We start from the raw sequence: 20,106 nt of genomic DNA, 5'->3' as shown, positions 1-20,106 counted from the left end.
GCCGCCGCGCGGCTCAGATGGACAGGTCGGCAGCTGCACCTTCACTCCAGGTAGCGGTTCTAGGTGAGGTGCAAACCTTGAACAGGTCCGAAATGTACCCCTTCCTATCTCTTCGCCGGGGTGCGGCCTAAAGCTCCACGCCTGCGCCCCAGGTGGATCCCAGGTGTGCCCCTGCCCCCCTGCCCCCTGCCGGTTAAGGTCATTTGCATTGATCACCTGCAGCTATCTTAGCAATTAAAATTCGTCCATTATTAAGTAATTTTGTTATGCTACCCATGACTGGCCAGAAACAATACAGATTAGGAAAACTTCATGCAAATAAAGTTTCAGGCCAAAGAGAAATAAAGTTAAGTACTTCAATTAAGTTGCATATATTTCCACTGAATTTCTGGAGAGAGCCAAAGCCCTAAGAGACTTAAAAAAAAAAAGAAAGAAAGAAAGAAAAATGAACTATTTCTCTACCTGAAATTGGTTTTAAGAGGAATAGTAGCTTATAACAAATAAATCAACTTAACATTTTAAGCACATCATGAATTTCAGAAATCTTTTATTGGCATAAAATCAAGAATGTAAATAAATTGGCACCAAGTAGTTCATTTAAATCCGTATTACAATGTTGGGGTCAAAAACTATTTTATCCCTCTTTGCTGTTTTTCCCCCTTCTGCCCACTTTCCTGGGTGTTGGGGGGGCTCGCTGACAACAGTCACAAATCCAGCGACCTAGGAGAAAAATTGTTAGTTTAGTATGAAATTTAATTTTTTAGGACTGAATTGTAAACCTATTTGGCTCTCCTTCCTTAGCTACCACTAGTGATATTTTTTTGTGGATGTGTGACGTGAGAGGCACCTGTAAGTTACTTAATTTAAGGAGAAAAACGGAAACTTCCCTGAGGACAACCAGTGTAATCAATGCCACGTAAAATCCAGTGCAAGTTGGGGCGGGGCAGGGGCGGAGATCAATACCATACAATGATCTGGACCTTTAAAAAACTACCACAATCCTTTCTGAAACCCAAACACTGTCATCCTTTAGAAGTTCAAAAGTACATATCCTGTATAAACCCCGTTACTGACTTGGGCTTATCTTCAGCCTTTTTCTCTGCTGCTCAGTGGCAGCTGCATGTGCAAACGTCCTCTCAAGTCCTGGTGCACCAGACACAGCACTTTAAACGTCTCAAGCATCTGACCGCACAGCGGTGAACCCCACCTAGGCACTTCCTCCATCTGATTTACTACCGAACTTTAAGTCACCTGCTTCTTAACGACTCCCAGGAAACCGTTCTAGGCGTGTGTTTCATAAAGTATTGTACAGTGTTAACTATGCAAGTCAGTTCAAATTTACACAATCGTATGTAACATTTTAGTCCAATTACTGTGATTTATTCTTCAGCTTTGTTCCAAAGTTATCTGGAATTGTCATGCTGCCTCATTTTCTAGAAATCTGGTTTACTATTTATAAAGGCATAGCAGTCATTTTTGTTAAGTTTCTGAATAGAGGACATAAAAATAAAATCAAGGTTTTGAAACAAACGGATGCTCTTGCTTTAGCTCTCACTAGAAAGACTTGAGTTCATTCTATACATTGAGCCCTATTCCAAAACTTGGACGAGGCCCCCTGACACCCATTTGTCCTTTAGCCGGGCTACCTAGGGATGAAAGGCACATGGACACTATGTGGAGAATCACGGCTCTGGTAACTTCTTGGCAATAGAAGGATCTTTACGGTGTTTATGCAGCCTTTAAAAAAATGACGGGACAGTCCCTTCACTCCTTTTTGTAATCTTTACCTGATGGAATAGCACCAAGGCCCACACAAAAAGTATGATAACCTCTGTCACACACATCACAGAACATCATTTCTTCTTCATGGTGGGGTTGTCCACATACAATGCAAGTTTTACACTCCATACACTGCCAAGGGTAGGTCTTAATCATAGAAACAAGCTCCATGGTCATATCCAGGCAAGAAGGGTGGCCTAAACCAAAACCAGTATTAGTATTTCACAAAAGAGCTTGGAACTTAACATGGCACAATAAAATGCTAGTTTGCATCGGGATTTCTCAAGAATGGCTACAGTGTCCAATCACCAAAGAGATGAAAACCCATGGGCTTCTTTTCTATGCGTTACAAGTTACCCTCTATACTTGGAGATTTGATTCAGGTCTGACAACTAAAAATCCTGGTTTCTGAAGCAACAAATAGGATGGTTAAAATGTTAAGAAGACATGTCAATACTTACCACTATTATCACACTGGGAGCAGTGTATAAGTGATTCAGCCTTCCCTTTCTTGTTGGACTCCTTACCCTTCAGACAAATTCCACATAGAGCATTTGGAATGACCTTTGGCTGGAAGGGTAGAAGAGGGCTATAAATTCATGCCAGAAGTACTCACTATGGGTTCATAAGGAATTGTCACTGCCTTATCTTTACTTTTAGTAACTTGTTAACAATCTTTTAGAAAGACCTAACTTGAGAGAGTCAGCTTTCAAAATACAACGGCCTACTGACTAAAGCCTTAGGTTTCGTTTTAAAATTTTGTCAACAGCATGATCTACGTCCGGATTAAGTGTAGCATTCTACATTCCCTACATGCACAGTAAGATCTGCAAAATGAGCTGGAAGGGGAAAAAACTAAGTGCAATGTCAAACTGCACTATTAATTGGAAGAAGAAATTCAGGTACCAAATGACCTTTACACGTAAGTAAGGCTTCTTATAAAACAGAAGACTCAGTCTTAAGCAGCTTATATACTGATTTTGTTTAAAAACTGATTATTTCCCAAATTGTAAAAATAGATCTATAAAACCTAAGTTATAAAATCAATGTTTTAATATTTTTAATTGGAAGATGTCTCATCCATACATTGTCACGTGCACAAATGTTTCAGGGAAACAGCTGTGATTATTCCCTTTGCATATCTAATAATAAAAGAGTTTATACTTAGGGGAAAGCATTCGTATGAGATACAAAACAAAAGAGAAAAGTTTTCAAGCAAGCAAAAAAAATAATAAAAAATTACAGACACCCTCATATTTTGAGTACCATTCTTTTTTTCAGATTAAAAATTTGCTCCATCCAACGAAGGTATATTTGGGTTTTAAAACACACTTAGCGACACATGGAAAAGGACAAAGAAGAAAAGATTCACAGCACCTACGATTACCGGGGGAGGGAGAACATTCAAACATCCCAGTTTTGACCGTAATAAAATGATGTTCACTCATGCTACATGAGTATGTAAGTAACTGTGGCAGAAAAAGGAGAGCGAGCGTAGGCCAAGATGGATGGGCTAGGACCATGTGTCTACAGGAAGTGGGGGGAAGTTACCAAATTGCCGTATTTCTGCTTTATCCCAACCCAGCCAAATGCATCTTCTATTTCCCTCTCCTAAGTTATTAAACCAAAGAGGAGCCTAAAGGAAACTCTAACTTTGTATATAGTATTCCAGCTTTGAAATGTCTCACTGCCACCTTCAAAACCTGCAAGGCCTAAACAATTTGTTCTTAATTCTTTAAGTTTATTTTTTTTTAATTGTCTTTCTTTTGCAAAAGATGACAGAGGCGTTCAAAAATAATTTTTGGCTTATTTATTTAAAAAAAAGTCAACCTTATACATAAATATAATAAAAACAATAACTCTAAACAATCACAAACGTCTCTACAAAATAATAAATATCATGGGAGTTAAAACATACATATAAAACTTTACCGTTAACTATTCTACATCTCCTGTATGTGTATCTCTATACCCTGCTCCCCAACACAAGGGCAGTGTCACGTGCTCAACCGTGCGCGTCTTACAAAGCAGTCCCCTTCCGTTGTTGCTGCTACATTCTAAGAATAAGGTTCTCACTGTGTTTCCTACAGTAAATAAAAAATAGCTACAAGTGCACTTCTAGGACCCAAGTTCCGATTCAGTGACGACCAAATCTGGAACTGCCGTAATATACAGCAGAAAGCTACCTCTCAGCACAGCCAAATAACCACCTCCTTTGGTCATGCCGCCTGCACTGAATGTGAAAGATCTACTTCTTTAATACGTGTAGTTGAAGTTAGACACTGGCATACCACGTACTGGATTATCTTTCACTGAAGTCAGGGAAGTAACTACACAGTATCAAACTCTAAAAGGAGAACTCCTCATGGGAGGTCCCTTACAAAAGTCAAAAATGAGGAAAACACAAGGCTAGTCATTCACATTCTAGAGCAATTCAAGTTCTACAGCCATTAAAACATACATTAAACACCTATGATAAAAAGGGACACCAAGAAAATTCTAGGTTTACTTCTAAGCTTGAAATCATAGTATTTCGTTAAGTCACTTAGAATTTTTCTTACCCAATAGTCTTCATCTTGATGAAAAGAGGGAGTGACAGGGGAGGAGACAGACAGAGAAACAGAGACAGAGAGAGAGAGAGAGAGAGAGAGAGCGCGAGCGAGCTAGCCAGCCCGGCAGCATTTTCTATGGCAATTCTCTGTTCGCTCAAGCACTCAGCTCTCTGAGAAGCCAGCCACACTGCTCACACCCAGTTCCACCAGCTGGGAAGCCAGTGTCTGAAGGAGACTGCTGTGATGGAGTAGGAAGGGAACAGTGTGCAGAACTCCTGCGAAGACGGGTGGAACAGAACCCCGTGTCTGACAGAGACAGTTCTAGAAACCGCAACATCAAAGTGTCACTGCTGATAAGAAAATTAAAATACTCATCCGAACAGCTCTCACCATCTCAAATACAAGGCTCACGATACCCTTACTTTCCTGCTTGAAAAATAACCAAAGATAAGCGAGACTTTCACGGCAGCAGAAGCATAGTATAGATTTTAATTATATACTCGCAACCCAGGCCTGACTCCTAACAATATGCTTTAATTTCAGGTTAATGTAACCCAAATAATACTGTCCTACAAATTAAGGGCAAGCACTAGTGAATCTTATTAAGCAAGACATCAGCTACGCCATCATTTTCCTTAACTCCAGCACATTCGCATATATGAGCTTCAGCTTGAAGTACCCTAATGTTTAGGCACATCTTGGCTTATTAATATATTTTTCATAGAGAGGTTACTTTTAATAAACATGTTCATATTAATGTATGAAGTCTAGATACTGGTTGTTCTAAACTCTGAAATACCTGAAACACTTTAAACTACTAAAAATGTTCACAGAAGTCATAAAATGTGTATTTTGCCGATTACACTCCCTTGAGTCATATCAATGTAAGTTAATCTATATGATTTCTTGCATATTAAATCAATGATACTGTGGAATAATTCTTCATTTTCAGCCCCTATTAAACATCTGCTTCGACACTCTGCACTCTGAACCCATGATGAATTCAGGCTCACTCTGAAAGGGCTCCGAAACGCAGACAGGGTGCTCTGTGCGGCCGCTCCCATTTGCAGACCAGCACGCACACACCAGGCTAACTTTCCAAGATTTAATCTTTGGAGTTCATTTGCTTTTGATTATTAAGCATTAATTTACGTCTTTAGTTTAAAAAATTAGGTAAGCCGTATACGTAAAAACAAGTATAAAAACCACACGGCCGCAGCCCCCCCAAGCCACCTGATGCGAATGAAGCTTGGGATTTGCTCGCCATCGGCCGGAAAAACGTGTGTGTTTCAAAATTGATCATCACATAAAGGCATTTTCTAATTAAATGTGGATTGAATACACACATTTGTTAACTTGCTTTTTTCACTTCAGGAAAAGAAAGGGAAGTGAACCATGAGAAGGTTCTGGCTGAGGAAGGGAAGCCGGCTGGCAGCTCGCTCGCCCCTGTTCTTCCAGATCATCCACCGCGACCCCAATCTGACACACGACAATTGTTTAACAATCCCACTCGGTAAAACTACCCAATCACCTTACTGGAAAACGTTCCTTCAAAACACTTTCGTAACCACAATGGAAAGCATATTCTGACACATTCCAGACCCTATGAATGGTCACTTTTACTATTACCACCCAGAACATAAAACTGTGCGGCTAATTCCAGTCTTTTTAGGACATTCCTAACCCCCCATCTAGGGATAAGGCCACTCACCTCTCACCTAAGCCTCTGGAGGGGAAGGGACAGACAGCAGGAGGAACCACAAAAATAATATTGCTGATAGCATAATACCTTCCTCTGAGAACAGCCAGACCGGAAGTTAACAAGTATATACAGACAGAAGCCAGATCACGTCACTAAATAACATTTCAATCCTTGTCATAGAAGCATAGAGACTATTTGCCAAGGTCAGGCTAAAAATCACCACAATGTAAATAACAGGTTTTCCTGTTTTCTATCACAGAGTTCGTTGAATTTGGCAAATGGATCAAGTAATCTTAAATTAAACCCAGATCTTTCTCCAGGAGAGGCAGCTTATTCTAAGAGTCTATCCACCCAGACTTTACAGCTTAGCATGCTCAGCTATACGAAATACTAGGATATTTCAAATGCCAGATAATTATGATCTTTACCCCAAAGAAACAAAGTACAAAGTTCTGCTAGGAAGTAATTTTTTTAAAATCCATACTTGCCTGGTTATTGTTTAAAAGACAAAAAAAGATTTTCTTATAAATTGTACATATACAGAAAACAGAAGCTAAACCATAGGCAGAAGTGACAGAAAAGCCACCAGGAAAATAAAGCACAACAGGAGGAAGCTGACAGAGGGCACACAGCACAGGACAGCAGTGGACGCAGCAGGCAGGCCTCCACCGCTCGGAGTCAGAGTTAAACTATCTCGGGGAGAGAGGCTGCTCAGGAAGGAAGCGGAGTCAGGGGCTTTTTTCTTCTACCTTGTACCCAGGGACTGACTTGGACAGTACAGAACGTTTGGAAGCATCTTTTCTTGGAGTAGCAGCTTTGTCCTTGGATCTCTGTCTTCCCGGGAGAGGCTCCTCCTGGCCGTCGGGAAGGCCTTCTCCTTCAGAAACGTTGCCGGAGGAACTGTCCTGGAGGTCAAAGGCAAAGACAAAGATTCCTTGGAATTCACACAGATTTGAGTGCGAATTCTGAAAACTACAGCAAACATTCAAAAAGAAAAAAAAGGTTTCAAAGTTCCGTCAATTTAAAAATAAAAAGATAATTATAAGAAAACTTTTCCCAGTAGAGACTAAACAGGTCATGTTAAAAATCACTTATCTGTCTTACACATGACAGCAGAAAGCTGACTGTACCTTAACCAACTTTGTGTCCCGCCTTAATCAACACCAGCAGAGTGATCTACGCCAGCCGGCGCTACACCATTTTGCCATATCACAAGGGAGCCTACTTGTTTCGTAGAAAAAACTATTTAAGGAATAAACTGTCTTAAATAAGCGAGGATATTTTTACCGAGTAATAAACGTCACTAAAGAAGTTCTTCAAGTACGCGCTCGTAGGCCAGTGCAGCGATCACTGAGCCTTCACGACAGCATCGGATACGTTTTAGGTGTTCAAAGTTTAAAAGCTTGGTATATGACCATCTAATGCTTCATTTGTTGACTTAAAATTTTCTAGTTAAAATAAAAATGTTACTTTCATATAAATTATGAAAATTATAAATGAAAAAATTGGGTTATCCATAACCACTCCGGTAAGCATTCTGAGACAACTCCTGGGAACATGACTGCATCTCCTTTTAATTTTTCTAGGTGTGTCTGCACACACACAGATACCAGATTCACACACTCACACACACACCCCACCTACACATATCCCCTCATTTAAAAAAAAACACAAAAAACACAAAACTTGAGGGGCGCCTGGGGGGCTCAGTCGGTTAAGCGACTGACTTCAGCTCAGGTCACGATCTCAAGGGTTGCAAGTTTAAGCCCATATGGGGCTCTGCTGTCGGCGCAGAGACTGCTTTGGATCCTCTGTCCCCCTCCGTCTGCCCCTCCCCCGCCTGTGCATGCACACACAAGCACTCTCTCTAAAATAAACATTTAAAAAAATAAAAATAAATAAAACACAAAACTGGATTACACTGTGTATACACGTTTTTCAATTAAGTATTGTGTGCATTTTATTACATCACTAAATCTTCTCTGAACTTCATTACTATCGTGTAAATATATCACCCACTGTTGACATGAGGTTTATTCTTTTTTTTTTTTAATTTTTTTTTTTTAAACGTTTATTTTACTTTTGAGACAGAGACAGAGCATGAATGGGGGAGGGTCAGAGAGAGAGGGAGACACAGAATCGGAAGCAGGCTCCAGGCTCTGAGCCATCAGCCCAGAGCCCGACGCAGGGCTCGAACTCACGGACCGTGAGATTGTGACCTGGGCTGAAGTTGGACGCTTAACCGACTCAGCCACCCAGGCACCCCGACATGAGGTTTATTCTTAATTTTCATTATAAAACTACCGTTAACACTCCAATGGACATTTTTTCCTACTTAAATTTTATCCTTCAGATAAACTGTTAGTGTATTTGCTAGGTCAAATTCTGAGGAAATTAAAAATCTTGGTAGATACCATGAAATGCTCTCCTGAAATGTTGGACTCATTTATACTCCTACAAGCAGAATGAAGGAAAGTCACCTCCAACATGTCCTGGCCACACCACAGCGCCCCTTTTCCCAAAATGACAGGACAGAAGCGGTATCGTCACTTTAATACTCGAACGGCATCTGATCTTATGCGACACGCATCATTAAATGTTTCAGAAGTTGCTGGTGACAAACACGCCCGCCCCCAGAAGGTGGCCCGCTCCCGGACTCAGGTGGGACCCCGTGAAGGCTGAGAGCGGCGAGCCGCCTGACACACGGGCCGAGTCAAACCAGAATCCTCTGCCGTCACAGCGTCTGCTCTCCTTCGCTCCCACGGACACCGCCACCTTGCCCGGTAACGGATCGGTGCTCTGAACACTTCCCGTAGGAAGCCTACGATGATTAATTACGCAACAGGCACACAAGCGAACGTGCTCCCCAAACCAAGACAGCCGAATACAGAATTGCACAGTAAGGTCTGTACCCTTCCCTGACCTGCCTGTGAGAACTACAAAGGGGCGACTTTAACAACACTTACAAAGGCACACAGTCTGTGTCTAGCACAGAGTCGTTTTCCTAATGGCAGCTTTCGGGGAATTACAGGCCGCCGACCTTGAAACAGAGGGTGACGTGCTCCGGGAGAGCAGTCAGCACGCACTTAAAGGAGACGCCTCCTCGTACAGAGAGATGTTCCTACCGAAGTGCCTTTATGTTTCCGCTTCTCGTCGCCTCGACCGTCCTCGGCGTCGTCCGAGTCACCGTCGCTATCCAGGGCCGGCAGCTCAGGGTCCAGCGGGGGCTCGTAGAGGGCCGTGTTTAACGGCAGATACCGCAGCTCGTCTGCTGAGTACCTGAGGTTCAGAGGGACGGGTTTCAGTTCCCTTTTATTAGGAACGTGAACGAACGAATCTGCGAGCCACAAAGATGGCCCTAATTTTCTCAGTTAACCACAAATACTTTTGGAAAATGATTACACATGTAATAAATGAGTTTTCATTTTGGAGAGTAATACATAAAAAGCCCAAACATTTTTTCATCAGGCTAAGAGCATAAAATATTCCTTTGATTCTTTCTGTCAAAAGAGAATGTCTCCGTCCTTTATCCTCAACCCCAAAAAGGAGGAAAATAAAAATATCAGCAGAGGAAGGCGGAACCCCGCACAAACCCCAGGCCGCCTGACGCCCCCTCCTTCCCAGCTCCCTAAGTCCTCGCGATCTGTGGGTCCGCCACAGGCAGACAAAACACTTGGATTTAAGGAACAAAATTTTGAGCAGCAAGTTACTTAAAAACTTATGAAGCATGTATTCTAACAAGTGTCATCATCTATCCTGTCCAAAACTAGACATCACAACCCCTCGCCCAGAGTCGGGTGGCACCCGCAGCAGCTGACTTATTGTCGCCGCTCCCATCCGCGGCCCGCCCTCCGCCGCTTCGCACCCTGTCCGCACTGGAAAACCTGCGTTAAGAAGCAGGCACAGAGGTGTCCGGGGGCTCAGTCGGTTAAGCGTCCGACTTCAGCTCAGGTCATGACCTCGTACTTTGTGGATTCGAGCCCCGCGTCAGGCTCTGTGCCAACAGCTCAGAGCCTGGAGCCTGCTTGGGATTCTGTGTCTCCCTCTCTCTCTCTGCCCCTCCCCCACTCATGCTGTCTCTCAAAAATAAGCATTAAAAAAAATTTTTTAAGTAAACAAAAGATAATAATTTGCTGACCCCAAAATAAAAAAACTAAAATCCGCTAACCTATGATTTAAATTGGACTTTCAAATAGTATGATCCTATCGTCAGTTTTAAACCCTATAAAGAACAGTCTCTATCCTAAACAGCATAAGGTTTAAAGCTGAAGTAAAAGCGGAGATTCTCAAACAAGATGGTCCTGTGTTAGCCTCGCTCTCAGTGCCCCCCAGCCTGGGAAAGAGAGAAGTGACGTTCTTGCTCCACGGAGTGGGAGCAGCGGCCAGGCCAGGGCGGCCGCGCTCCGCGCTCCACACGCTCTGCAGACTGAGCCGGTACTGTCCAGCGGGCGGCCGTAAAAACGGGGCCAACAGTCGGCAGGCCTGGGAGTCTGTATTCCCAGCAAGCTTTCAGTGACACGGGTGCCACGGGGCCACGAAGTGCACTGTGGACGCTCCGGCACCTGTCCACGGAGACACAGGAGGTGGGCAGGAGACGGGCAGTGGCGGCTTTAGGAGCAGACGTTCAAATTCCAGTCGAAGGGTGTCCTTCACCGCAGAGCCACAGGAGACAGCAGGGACAGACCTCACACAGCATGTTAGGGCGGGACTTACAGAGCAGAAACTTTCTGGAGGCAAGTACACAGGACTCTGAAGTCCCTCACCAACACCCAATAGAAATGCTGATAAAACCAACGAATACCTTTTGTAATATTCCTGGAACTGTCCCGGGATGAGGGCCACTGGGTAAGAACTGACCTTGGTTCGCTCTGTCGGTAACACTTTGTACTTCCCTTGAGGCACCTGGATAACCTAGGGTAACATGAAGAGAAATACAAAACTGATTCCACGCCAGGAAACAAGGCTTTAGGAAACAAATCCCTCTTGTGCTCCACTGCACTCCTCCCCCCAAAAGCTAAAATATCGGAGACACTAAGAACTAGAAGCCAAGGGCAGGTGGTGTTACTAGCCGCACAGGTGAGTTTTATCTGGCTCTTCACCATGGCCATCGTGTCTGGGGAAAGGCGGTGTGTTTCTCACCCCCAAAGAACAAGGGGGCCCGGGCAACTTCTAAAACCCCTGCAGCTCAACGTCCTCGTCCATGAAATGAGAAAATGACTAGTTTCAACCTCACAGGGCAACTGTGAGAGTTAAGTCGATAAACGCAGAAATGCCTTACGACGACCCTTGGGACAAACAAGTATGATATATACCTATTAGTCTCGTTCGGCAGGTCAGCCACAAAGCAAAAGGTCCCTCCCACCAACACACACGCGCGCGTGCGAACAGAGTGTCACTGGCGCATCGTTAAAAATTCTATCTTAAGTTCTGGGGCAGAAAAGGACACAACTGCCGGTACAAAAAATAACAATAATAAAGGAGGTACTAAGCACTCTACCATAACAAGCAATAAGTGAGGTTCAGGAACTAATGAATGTAAGCAATCCTACGTGTGTCTGCAAGTCAAAATACGCTCTTCTCTCTTCCATGCGCTCCCGGTTCAAGTTGCTGTTAAATTCGGCTGCTTTTTTGGCAGCTTTCTTAATGTACTCGGGCACTTTGCTGGCTTCAACTTTCTGAGTATTCTGTTGTTGCATTTGCTGAAATAAAAATATTACATTCGGAAATCACATATGACCTTACAAAATGTCGTTCTCCCTAAACCCACTAAAAGATGGCAGTCACTCAATACTTACAGAATACTCTTTATAATGATCTGTAATTCGCTGACGTTCTTTTTCTTGTAAAATAACAGAGTACTCAGCATGTTTGGCTGGATACTCTTTTATCATTAAATCAATCACTTCATCACTGCGCAATGCTGTTAGACCTATCGTAGACAAAAAAAGGATAGTAGAAAAGCTCTTTGAAGGTTAAGTGAACAAAACCATTTTTCAAAATTTGCTTTTCCTTCAAACTACTATTTAAAGGTTTTCCAATAGTCCAAGGAAAATACTGTAATATATTCAAAAATAGTAAAACAATATTCATAATGTAAAGTCAAACAATTTTTAAAAAGCTCATGGGGGCGCCTGGGTGGCTCAGTCAGTTAAGTGTCCAACTCTTGATTTCAGTTCATGATCTCAAGGTCTGTGAGTTCGAGCCCCACCTCAGGCTCTGTGCTGACAGTGTGGAGCCTGCTTGGAATTCTCTCTCTCTCCCTCTCTGTCTGCCCCCTCCTCTGCTTACTCTCTTTCTCTCAAAAATAAATAAATAAACTTAAATTGAAAAAAATAAAATAAATAAAAGCTCATCAAAGATGCAAAGGAGGGGCGCCTGGGTGGCTCAGTCAGTGAAGCGTCTGACTTTCGGTCAGGTCACGATCTTGCAGTTCATGAGTTCAAGCCCCACGTTGGGTTGTGTGCCGACAGCTCAGAGCCTGGAGCTGCTTCGTATTCTGTGCCTCCCTCTCTCTCTGCCCCTCCCCTGCTCACGCTCTGTCTCTCTCTCAAAAATAAACATTAAAAAAAATTTTTTTTCAAAGAGTCCAAGGAAAATATATCAATTTTTCAACCAAAAATTTTTTTAAGATCAAAGTACTAAAAACATGTATCTCTTTATTAAAAACAATTGCTAAGGGGCGCCTGGGTGGCTCAGTCGGTTAAGCGGCCGACTTCGGCTCAGGTCATGACCTCAGTCTGTGAGTTTGAGCCCCGCGTCGGGCTCTGTGCTGACAGCTCAGAGCCTGAAGCCTGTTTCAGATTCTGTGTCTCCCTCTCTCTGACCCTCCCCTGTTCATGCTCTGTCTCTCCCTGTCTCAAAAATAAATAAAACATTAAAAAAAAATTTTTTTTAATAAAAAAATAGAAAATAAAAACAATCGCTAAATAATGATGCACACTAACCATAGACAATTCAAGATTAAGGATTTTTTTTTTTTAATGTTTATTTTTGAGAGAGAGAGTGAGCAGGGGAGAGGCAGAGAGAAGAGACAGACAGACAGACAGACAGACAGACAGACAGACACAGAATCTGAAGCGGGCTCCAGGCTCTGAGCTGTCAGCACAGAGCCTGACAAAGGACTCGAACCCACAAGCCATGAGATCATGACCTGAGCCGAAGTCATGGACGCTTATTAACCAACTGAGCCACCCAGGCGCCCCAAGGATTATTCCTAATCCAATATCCTTAACTAAGTAATGATATTAGAAGAAAAAAAACGTTTTTCAATGTATCCCAATTCTTGGTCTTCAAATCAATACACTAGAAACACTATACAAGCCCATTACAATTTCAACAGAAGCATCAGCACACACACAAGCCATACACGTAATTTTCAAGACTCATAGTATCAGATTAAACCAATCCCTGTGACAAACACCCACGGTTTTGTGTTAAAAAGTACCCACATTGCACTACTATGTTTATGTAAGAAAAACTGCAAAGCAAGCATGGAGATGATACAGAACTAAAAACTGAGCAAAATGTGCCTTTTAAGAGATAAAGACCAACACTTTTAAAAACTACTGTAAAACTTTCCACGTAACACATGCTCTGACGCTTCCGTGAAAGCTAATAGAAAATGATATTGCTTTAAAATGTCATTTTCCTTTATTTTCACAAAAACTAAAAGTAAACAATCTAGCACTTAAATACTTCAATCTATTTTATTAATTTTGTAAAATCCTTTAAGAAAGGGGATCGATGCCCATCCAGTACCACGTCGTGAACGCACGCTCTCAACCTTCGCATGCAGAGCGTTACCTAGAGTGCACTGAGTTTCTGTGATGACATTCAGCTCTCTCAGGTAGAGCTTCTCTTTGTGAGACAGATCTCGTCGCTCTAAATCTCCAAAAAAAAAAAAAAACCAGAAGACTATTAAAAAGTCTTTTACATTTGTGACATTATGCATACGTAAAACTTTAAAAACTTAAAAAACTTCTTAAAAAGTTTCAAAAGTTAAACTCTTCACAGATTTAAAAGTACTGCGTGTTATCTTTTCCGAAGATTATTAGAGACCATGCAATCTTACGAATTTAAGAAATAAAAGTTAACCCAGAGCAAGACTAACTTAGTTGACACAGACAGCCTTTCTCAAATGCAGACCCAGCCCGTGCAGCTGCCTCCGTGGCGAAGGTCAGGGAGCAAGGGTCAAGGACCAGAGCCCTGATGCTTATGGCTATACAATGACTTTTTCTACAACATTCCCCAGGAAATTCACCTTCCTCATTTCGCTTTTAAGTCAGTTTATAAGGCAGGAGAGTCAACTAGGAGTAGAGAGAGATGTTGGGTGACAGCAGCAAATGAAAAGCAGCCAGCAGAACATAAAGTGCGTTACAAATGATCCATACTCAAGTATTCGGAAATTGACAACCTATCCGAAAGAATCCCAATTAGTTAAAAGTTAGACTTAATCTGTTACATAAACTAAGACTTAATACCTGGATATTTCCGCTTAAAGGAGGTCACACCCAAATATTCACTGACTTGCTCTTGAAGCATATAGTATTCTCCTGTTTCATCAGGTGGCCATTTGTACTCTATCAAATTTTCTGCTGGATAGTAGCTAAAGCTAAGCACAGAAATACGCATTATGCCTTAAATGTGGCTTTTATTAAATTTTAATCATTTCTATTTTGGGGGGATCTATTTTTGAGAATGTTTATTTTTAAGAACTTTGTACAACTAGTTTAATTATTTAAGTGCTCACTCCGTCTTCTGACTCTGCAATACAAACCAGCTCCCAGGTCTCACGTGTGTCCCAAGAATACAAAACAGGCAGAGGGAAAGGAAGCAACCACGTGCGCCACTAAACACGGAACACCAGACACTTCGTACGCCACTCACAACCGGGAGGAGTAAAGGAATTCTGTAGCGTAAGAGATCTACACGGCCACAACACGGTGGTGATACCCATTCTGAATTCTCAGTCTCAGGCTTCACACCCAATGCCCACTCTTTCGTCCACCCAAGTACAAGTCATCAACCTTTTTCCCATCTGCTATTCAGTGAGTCACAAACAGCGAAGAAAGCAACACTCCAAAACCCGTTACTCAATGAACTGAACTACAGACCAGTCGTTTGTTCTCAAAGACTCCACAAATCCAGAAGAGAACGGAAAGAGAACAGACCTAGTCTGATGGTGCCAGTGTATTGCCCATCGACCCCAATCCTGAAGAGCTGACTACAGGTTTCTGGACCTGGCCAACGCAACCTCTAAATCTCATCAACGGACAATAGAGGCAAGAATGGGACGGTTTTATGAACCCAATTAAAAGTGACAAACAAAAAGAAGAGGTTTCTTCAAAACTAGTGCTGGGAAACTGGACATCCAAATGCAAAAGCATGAAATTGGACCCTTACCTCCTACCACATTCAAAAATAGGTCAACGACCTCAGTACAAGAACCAAAACTAGAAAACTCTTAGAAGAAAACACAGGAGTCGCTCTTCATGATCTCAGATCTGGCGATGGATCGTAGATCTGACACCAAAGTCATGAGCAACAAAAGAAAAGTAATCATTTGGACTTCAGCAGAATTAAAAATTGTGCGCATCAAAGGACACTACCAATGGAGTGAAAAGGCAAACTATGGAATAGAAGAAAGTATCTGCGAGTCCCGTACCTCACAAGGGATGAACGTCCAGAATGCCTAAAACACTGCAACTCAACAACAAAAAAACAAACAACCCAACTTAAAAAGAGCGAAAACACTTAAGTAGACATCTCCCCAAAAGATTTACACAAAAGCACATGACAAGATGGTCAACATCACTAGTCCTTATGGAAATTCAAACCAAAACCACAGTGAGGTGCCAGCTCGTATCTCTTAGGACGGCCACAATCACAAGAACTGGGAAAAACAAATCGGGAAGGACGTGAGCAAACTGCAACTGTGTGCACTGCTAGTAGGAACAGAGAATGGGGAGTCTGCTGCGGAAATCAGTTTGGGGGGGGGTCCTCAAAAGCTAAAAACAGAATTACAGTATGAACCAGCTATTTTTCTCCACGGGATATACCCAAAGGAACTGAACACAGGGACCGTGAGCGCCTGGATGGCTCAGTCGGTTGAGTGTCCGACTTGGGCTCAAGTCACGATCTCACGGTTCATGGGTTCGAGCCCCGCGTTGGGCTCTGTGCTGACACCTCAGAGCCTAGAGCTTGTTTTGGGTTGTGTCTCCCTCTCTCTCTCTGCCCCGCCCCCACTCACGCTCACACCCTTTCTCGCTCTCAAAAATAAATAAACATTACAAAAACATTACTTTAAAACAGGGACTCTGGACAGGTACTCATACCCCCACATTCACAGCAGCGTTATTCACAACAGCCAAAAGAGGAAAACAACCCTACCTCGTCAGTAGAGGAAAGTGCGACGAAATGCACGGTCCACACAGTGGAGTACGACACAGGCTTAGAGAGAAAGGAAGTCCTAACACACACACAACACGGAGGAACTTTCAAGAAACGATGCTAACTGAAACAAGCCAGACACAACAGGACAAACACTGTAGGATTCCCTAAATATTATACGAGGCGCCCCTAACATAGGCAAATTCATTAAGGCAGTCGAACAACGGTTGCCAGGGGCTGGGGAAAGAGAAAAATAGCAACTTTTATTCCTTGATGATTACGAAGTTTCCGTTGGCAGCAGTGAAAACATTTTAGACAAAGCTGGTGGTGACAGCTCTACGACCTTGTGAATGCCATCAAAATAGTTAAGATGGTGAATTTTGTGTGTATTTTATCACAATAAAAACATTTAATTGCACGGAGTAGCAAAAGCATGGGTAGTGTCTGCCCTGGCCGGGGCGGGGAGGAGGGAGGAGGAAGGAGGGAGGAGGGAGAGGGTGCAGGGAGAGAAACACCACAGGACTGCTACTGAGCAATGAAACGACAGTACCCGAGATCCTGACTTGGAGTCTCACAGCTCCTAGAGCTATCTCCAGAGCCCATTCGCCTCCTCTTGGATGGCTGGGTCCCATCGTTTGAATTATCTTCATTATCATCCTATACATTTAAAACATTCAAAACATAAGAAACAATAAAAAATAAGGAACACAGGATTACGTCTCATCCCAGACCTGCTAAAAGGCTCAACTTAAAGGCTTTTTAAGGACAACCTACTACACAAATGTTAACTTTCTACTGCAATTAAAAGGGGCCAAGATTCTGGCTTGGCGAGACCTGGAAAAAAAAAAAAAAAAAACAACTAAAAAGTGATCTGCAATAATCAAAATAAGAAAATTCTCAATTAACCTGTAAATCTAAACCGACCTTTTACAACGCCCTGTGGTTTAAACAAACACGTAAAATTGCTACAACACTTAAATTAAAGCAAAGCGTCCTATCCCAGGTAGGGGAAAAAAAAAACAAACGTATGGATCATTTAGTGTTTAACTCAACATATGGCTGGTTGATCGGCCTATGCTAACGGGCTCTCTTACATATTTCTATTCCCATGGGAAAAGGGCATACGAGGGCTAAGGACAAGTTACCGATCCTGTTCATTTTTTTCTTACATTGCAAACATTTGGCAAAAACGTGCCCTAATAAGAGTCATTCGTCTATACAGCAGCACACAGTACACACCCCAGCCAACGGGAGGCTTCAACATGTTTAGGCGACATTGTCCGTGAGGAGACAGTAACATCAAGACCAAGTTGCACCATCCACTCAGGAGTGATGCGTCAAATGTCAGGAAACTGACTTACTCACATATTAGCTAAAGCTTGATGATTGTCACGCTTACAAAAATACCTTTTAAAAAAAATAATCAACGAAACATAGATTTGTAAGACAAAATTCTGTTCAATACCATGGTCCTCTTGCTATATAAAAGACAACTGTAAAAAGTAGAAGACAACTATAAAAGTCGCTGGCCATGCCACAGCTGGACGGGGGCGCTCACAGGGCACTACCCTTCACCAGCCCAGGGGCTGTCTGCCAGCGCTCCAGTTCTGAGACCATCACTGAGCCTGCAGGGCTTGCCTAAGGGAAGGGTTAAATGAGCTGAACACTGGGCAGCGCTTAGATCAAGGCCTAGCAGATACTGAGTGCCCTATAAAGTTAGTTCATATCACCGTGATGATCCTTAGCCTCAGACGGCTCCAGCCACTAGGAATTTACTCAGATTCTTTCCCAAACAGATAAACATACGCTACATTGTCCGTTTGGGTTTCCGTATAAGCACCATTCAATTACAGAGCCCTGGTACATTCCTATTAAGAAAGACAACCAGGTAAGAGATGGAGAGCAGAAATTAAATGTACCCAAAAAAAATAACATTTAACAGTAAGCATCACGATTAAGACAGTTCAGAGTCAACATTTCAGGCATAACTCCCTCTAGGCAAATTGATTCAAGGGGGGTTTTGTTGCCGTTTTTTTGGTTTTTGGTTGTTTTGTTTTCCTTGGCCGTTTTACTCGCTTCTGGGCATTTTGAGCACTTGTATGTCGATTTAAGTATACTCCTCTTGCTTAAAAAGTTGAAACAGTCCAGAAAAGTTAAAAACGCAGAGCTGAAGGCACGGCTTCCCGGGCGGTGCTCTGACGCCGCGGCCCCCGCCCGCGCAGGTGCACGAAGGACCGGGGGGACCCCCGGCGCCCCCGACCGCCCCCGGGCCGCAGCCGACACCCCCCACCCCCGACCCCGGCGGTTCCGCACAAGCCATCGGCGGGGCTGCGTCCCCAAGGGCGGTAAAAACTAAGTTCGCCGGCGGAGCCGCGCGCCGGCCGCCACTCAGTTCCTGCGACTTAGCGGACTCCAGGGGGTGCTGGCGGGGGCGCCCGGGGGCTCCACCGGGCCCGAGTCCCCGCACGAGGCCGGACCGGCCGCAGCCCCGGGGCCGCTTCCGCGAGGCGCTCTCCGAACCCGGCACCCGCGGGCCAGGCCTCCCCCCGCCGCCTCGGGGACCGACCGGGCAGCCGGGCGGCCTCGGGGGTGGGGGGTGGGGGAGTGCGCCACGGCCTGAGGCTCGTCCGGGCGGGAAACGCGCGGCCCGGCCCCGCCGCCCGCCTCGGCTCCCCCCCCCCGCCGCCCCCGGCCCGTCCCCGCCCCGCCCCGCCCGGCGCCGCTCCTCACCTTCGGGGACGGCACTCCGGGGGTGGCCGGGTCGCTGTCGCACGGCCGCGGGGACAGCGCCGTCCCGGGGCCGGCCGCCGCCGCCATCAGCCCTAGCGCCCCGCGCCGCCGCCTCCGCCGCCGCCGCCGCCTCGTCCCGGCCGCCGCCGCCGCCGCCGCCGCCGCTGCCGCCGCGCGGGCCGCCCGCCGCCCGGGCCCCGCCCCCTCCGCCCGCCCGCCGCCGCCCGGGGGCCGGCCCCTGCCGCCGCGCGCCCCGCGGCCCGCCAGCGCCGCCGCCACCGCCATGGCCGCCGCCAGCGCGCCGCCGGGCCGCCGCGGCCGAGGGGGCGGAAGGAGGCCGCCGGCGGCCCGCGCGCCTCAGCCCCGCCGGCCGCTCGCCGCGCCGGCCCGCTCCGCCGCGGCGCCCCGGCCGCCGGCCTCGGCCGTCCCCGCCGCGCCGGCGCTCCCGGGCCCCGCGCGCCGCGCCCTTCCGCCGCCGGCTCCCCGCCCGCCGCCCGCCGCGGCCCCCCTCGGCCCCCGGCCCTCCGCCGCTCCCGCCCCGCCGCTCGCCGCGGCCCCGCGCGATCCTCCGGCCGCCGCCGCCGCGCCGCCGCCACCCCACCGCCCGGCCCGCCGCAGCCCGGCGCGCTCCGCGGCCCCACCTCCCGCCGTCCTCTCAGCCCCCAGCCCCGCCCCGGCCCGCCGCCGCTTGGCGCGCTCGCTGCCGCCCCCTCCCCGCGGCCCCCGGCCCGGCCCGGCCCGGCCCCGCCACACGTCAGCCCCTCTCCTCCCACCGCGCCCGCGCCGCCCCGCCCGGGGGTCCCCGCCGCCGCCGCCCCGCCTCTCCCGGGGTGGGGGGGAGGGGCGGGGGGAATCCTTTGCCCCCTCCCCCTGGAGGAGGGGTCCCCGCCGCCCCTCCCCCCTCCTCGCCCGAGGGTCCCTCCGCCCCCAACCCCCAGGGGTCCTCGCCACCGC

General features: G+C 45.9%; 1 protein-coding gene across 2 annotated transcripts; it reads right to left on the bottom strand.

Annotated features, from left to right (window-relative positions):
- Window positions 1-530: 530 nt before the first annotated feature.
- Window positions 531-19,311, bottom strand: PHF10 (PHD finger protein 10). Of its 2 annotated transcripts, none has more exons than XM_053221946.1 (12): window positions 19,153-19,311; window positions 16,973-17,079; window positions 14,514-14,644; window positions 13,837-13,914; window positions 11,829-11,962; window positions 11,583-11,732; window positions 10,835-10,944; window positions 9,159-9,312; window positions 6,783-6,938; window positions 2,241-2,349; window positions 1,788-1,976; window positions 531-720 (listed from the first exon to the last, which is right to left on the bottom strand). In XM_053221946.1, exons 1-12 carry the CDS (start codon window positions 19,237-19,239, stop codon window positions 635-637), a joined length of 1,491 nt encoding a protein of 496 aa, XP_053077921.1. In that variant the 5' UTR covers window positions 19,240-19,311; the 3' UTR covers window positions 531-634. The 2 variants fall into 2 exon arrangements, with proteins under 2 accessions (XP_053077921.1, XP_026912136.2); XM_027056335.2 differs by having other exon boundaries at window positions 13,837-13,920; window positions 19,153-19,310.
- Between the last annotated feature and the right edge of the window lie 795 nt (window positions 19,312-20,106).

The sequence above is a fragment of the Acinonyx jubatus genome, chromosome B2 (genome assembly GCF_027475565.1).
Source record: "Acinonyx jubatus isolate Ajub_Pintada_27869175 chromosome B2, VMU_Ajub_asm_v1.0, whole genome shotgun sequence".
Classification (NCBI taxonomy): Eukaryota; Metazoa; Chordata; class Mammalia; order Carnivora; family Felidae; genus Acinonyx; species Acinonyx jubatus.
The sequence above is the reverse complement of the archived record's forward strand: the minus strand, read 5'-3'. Positions and strand labels throughout refer to the sequence as shown.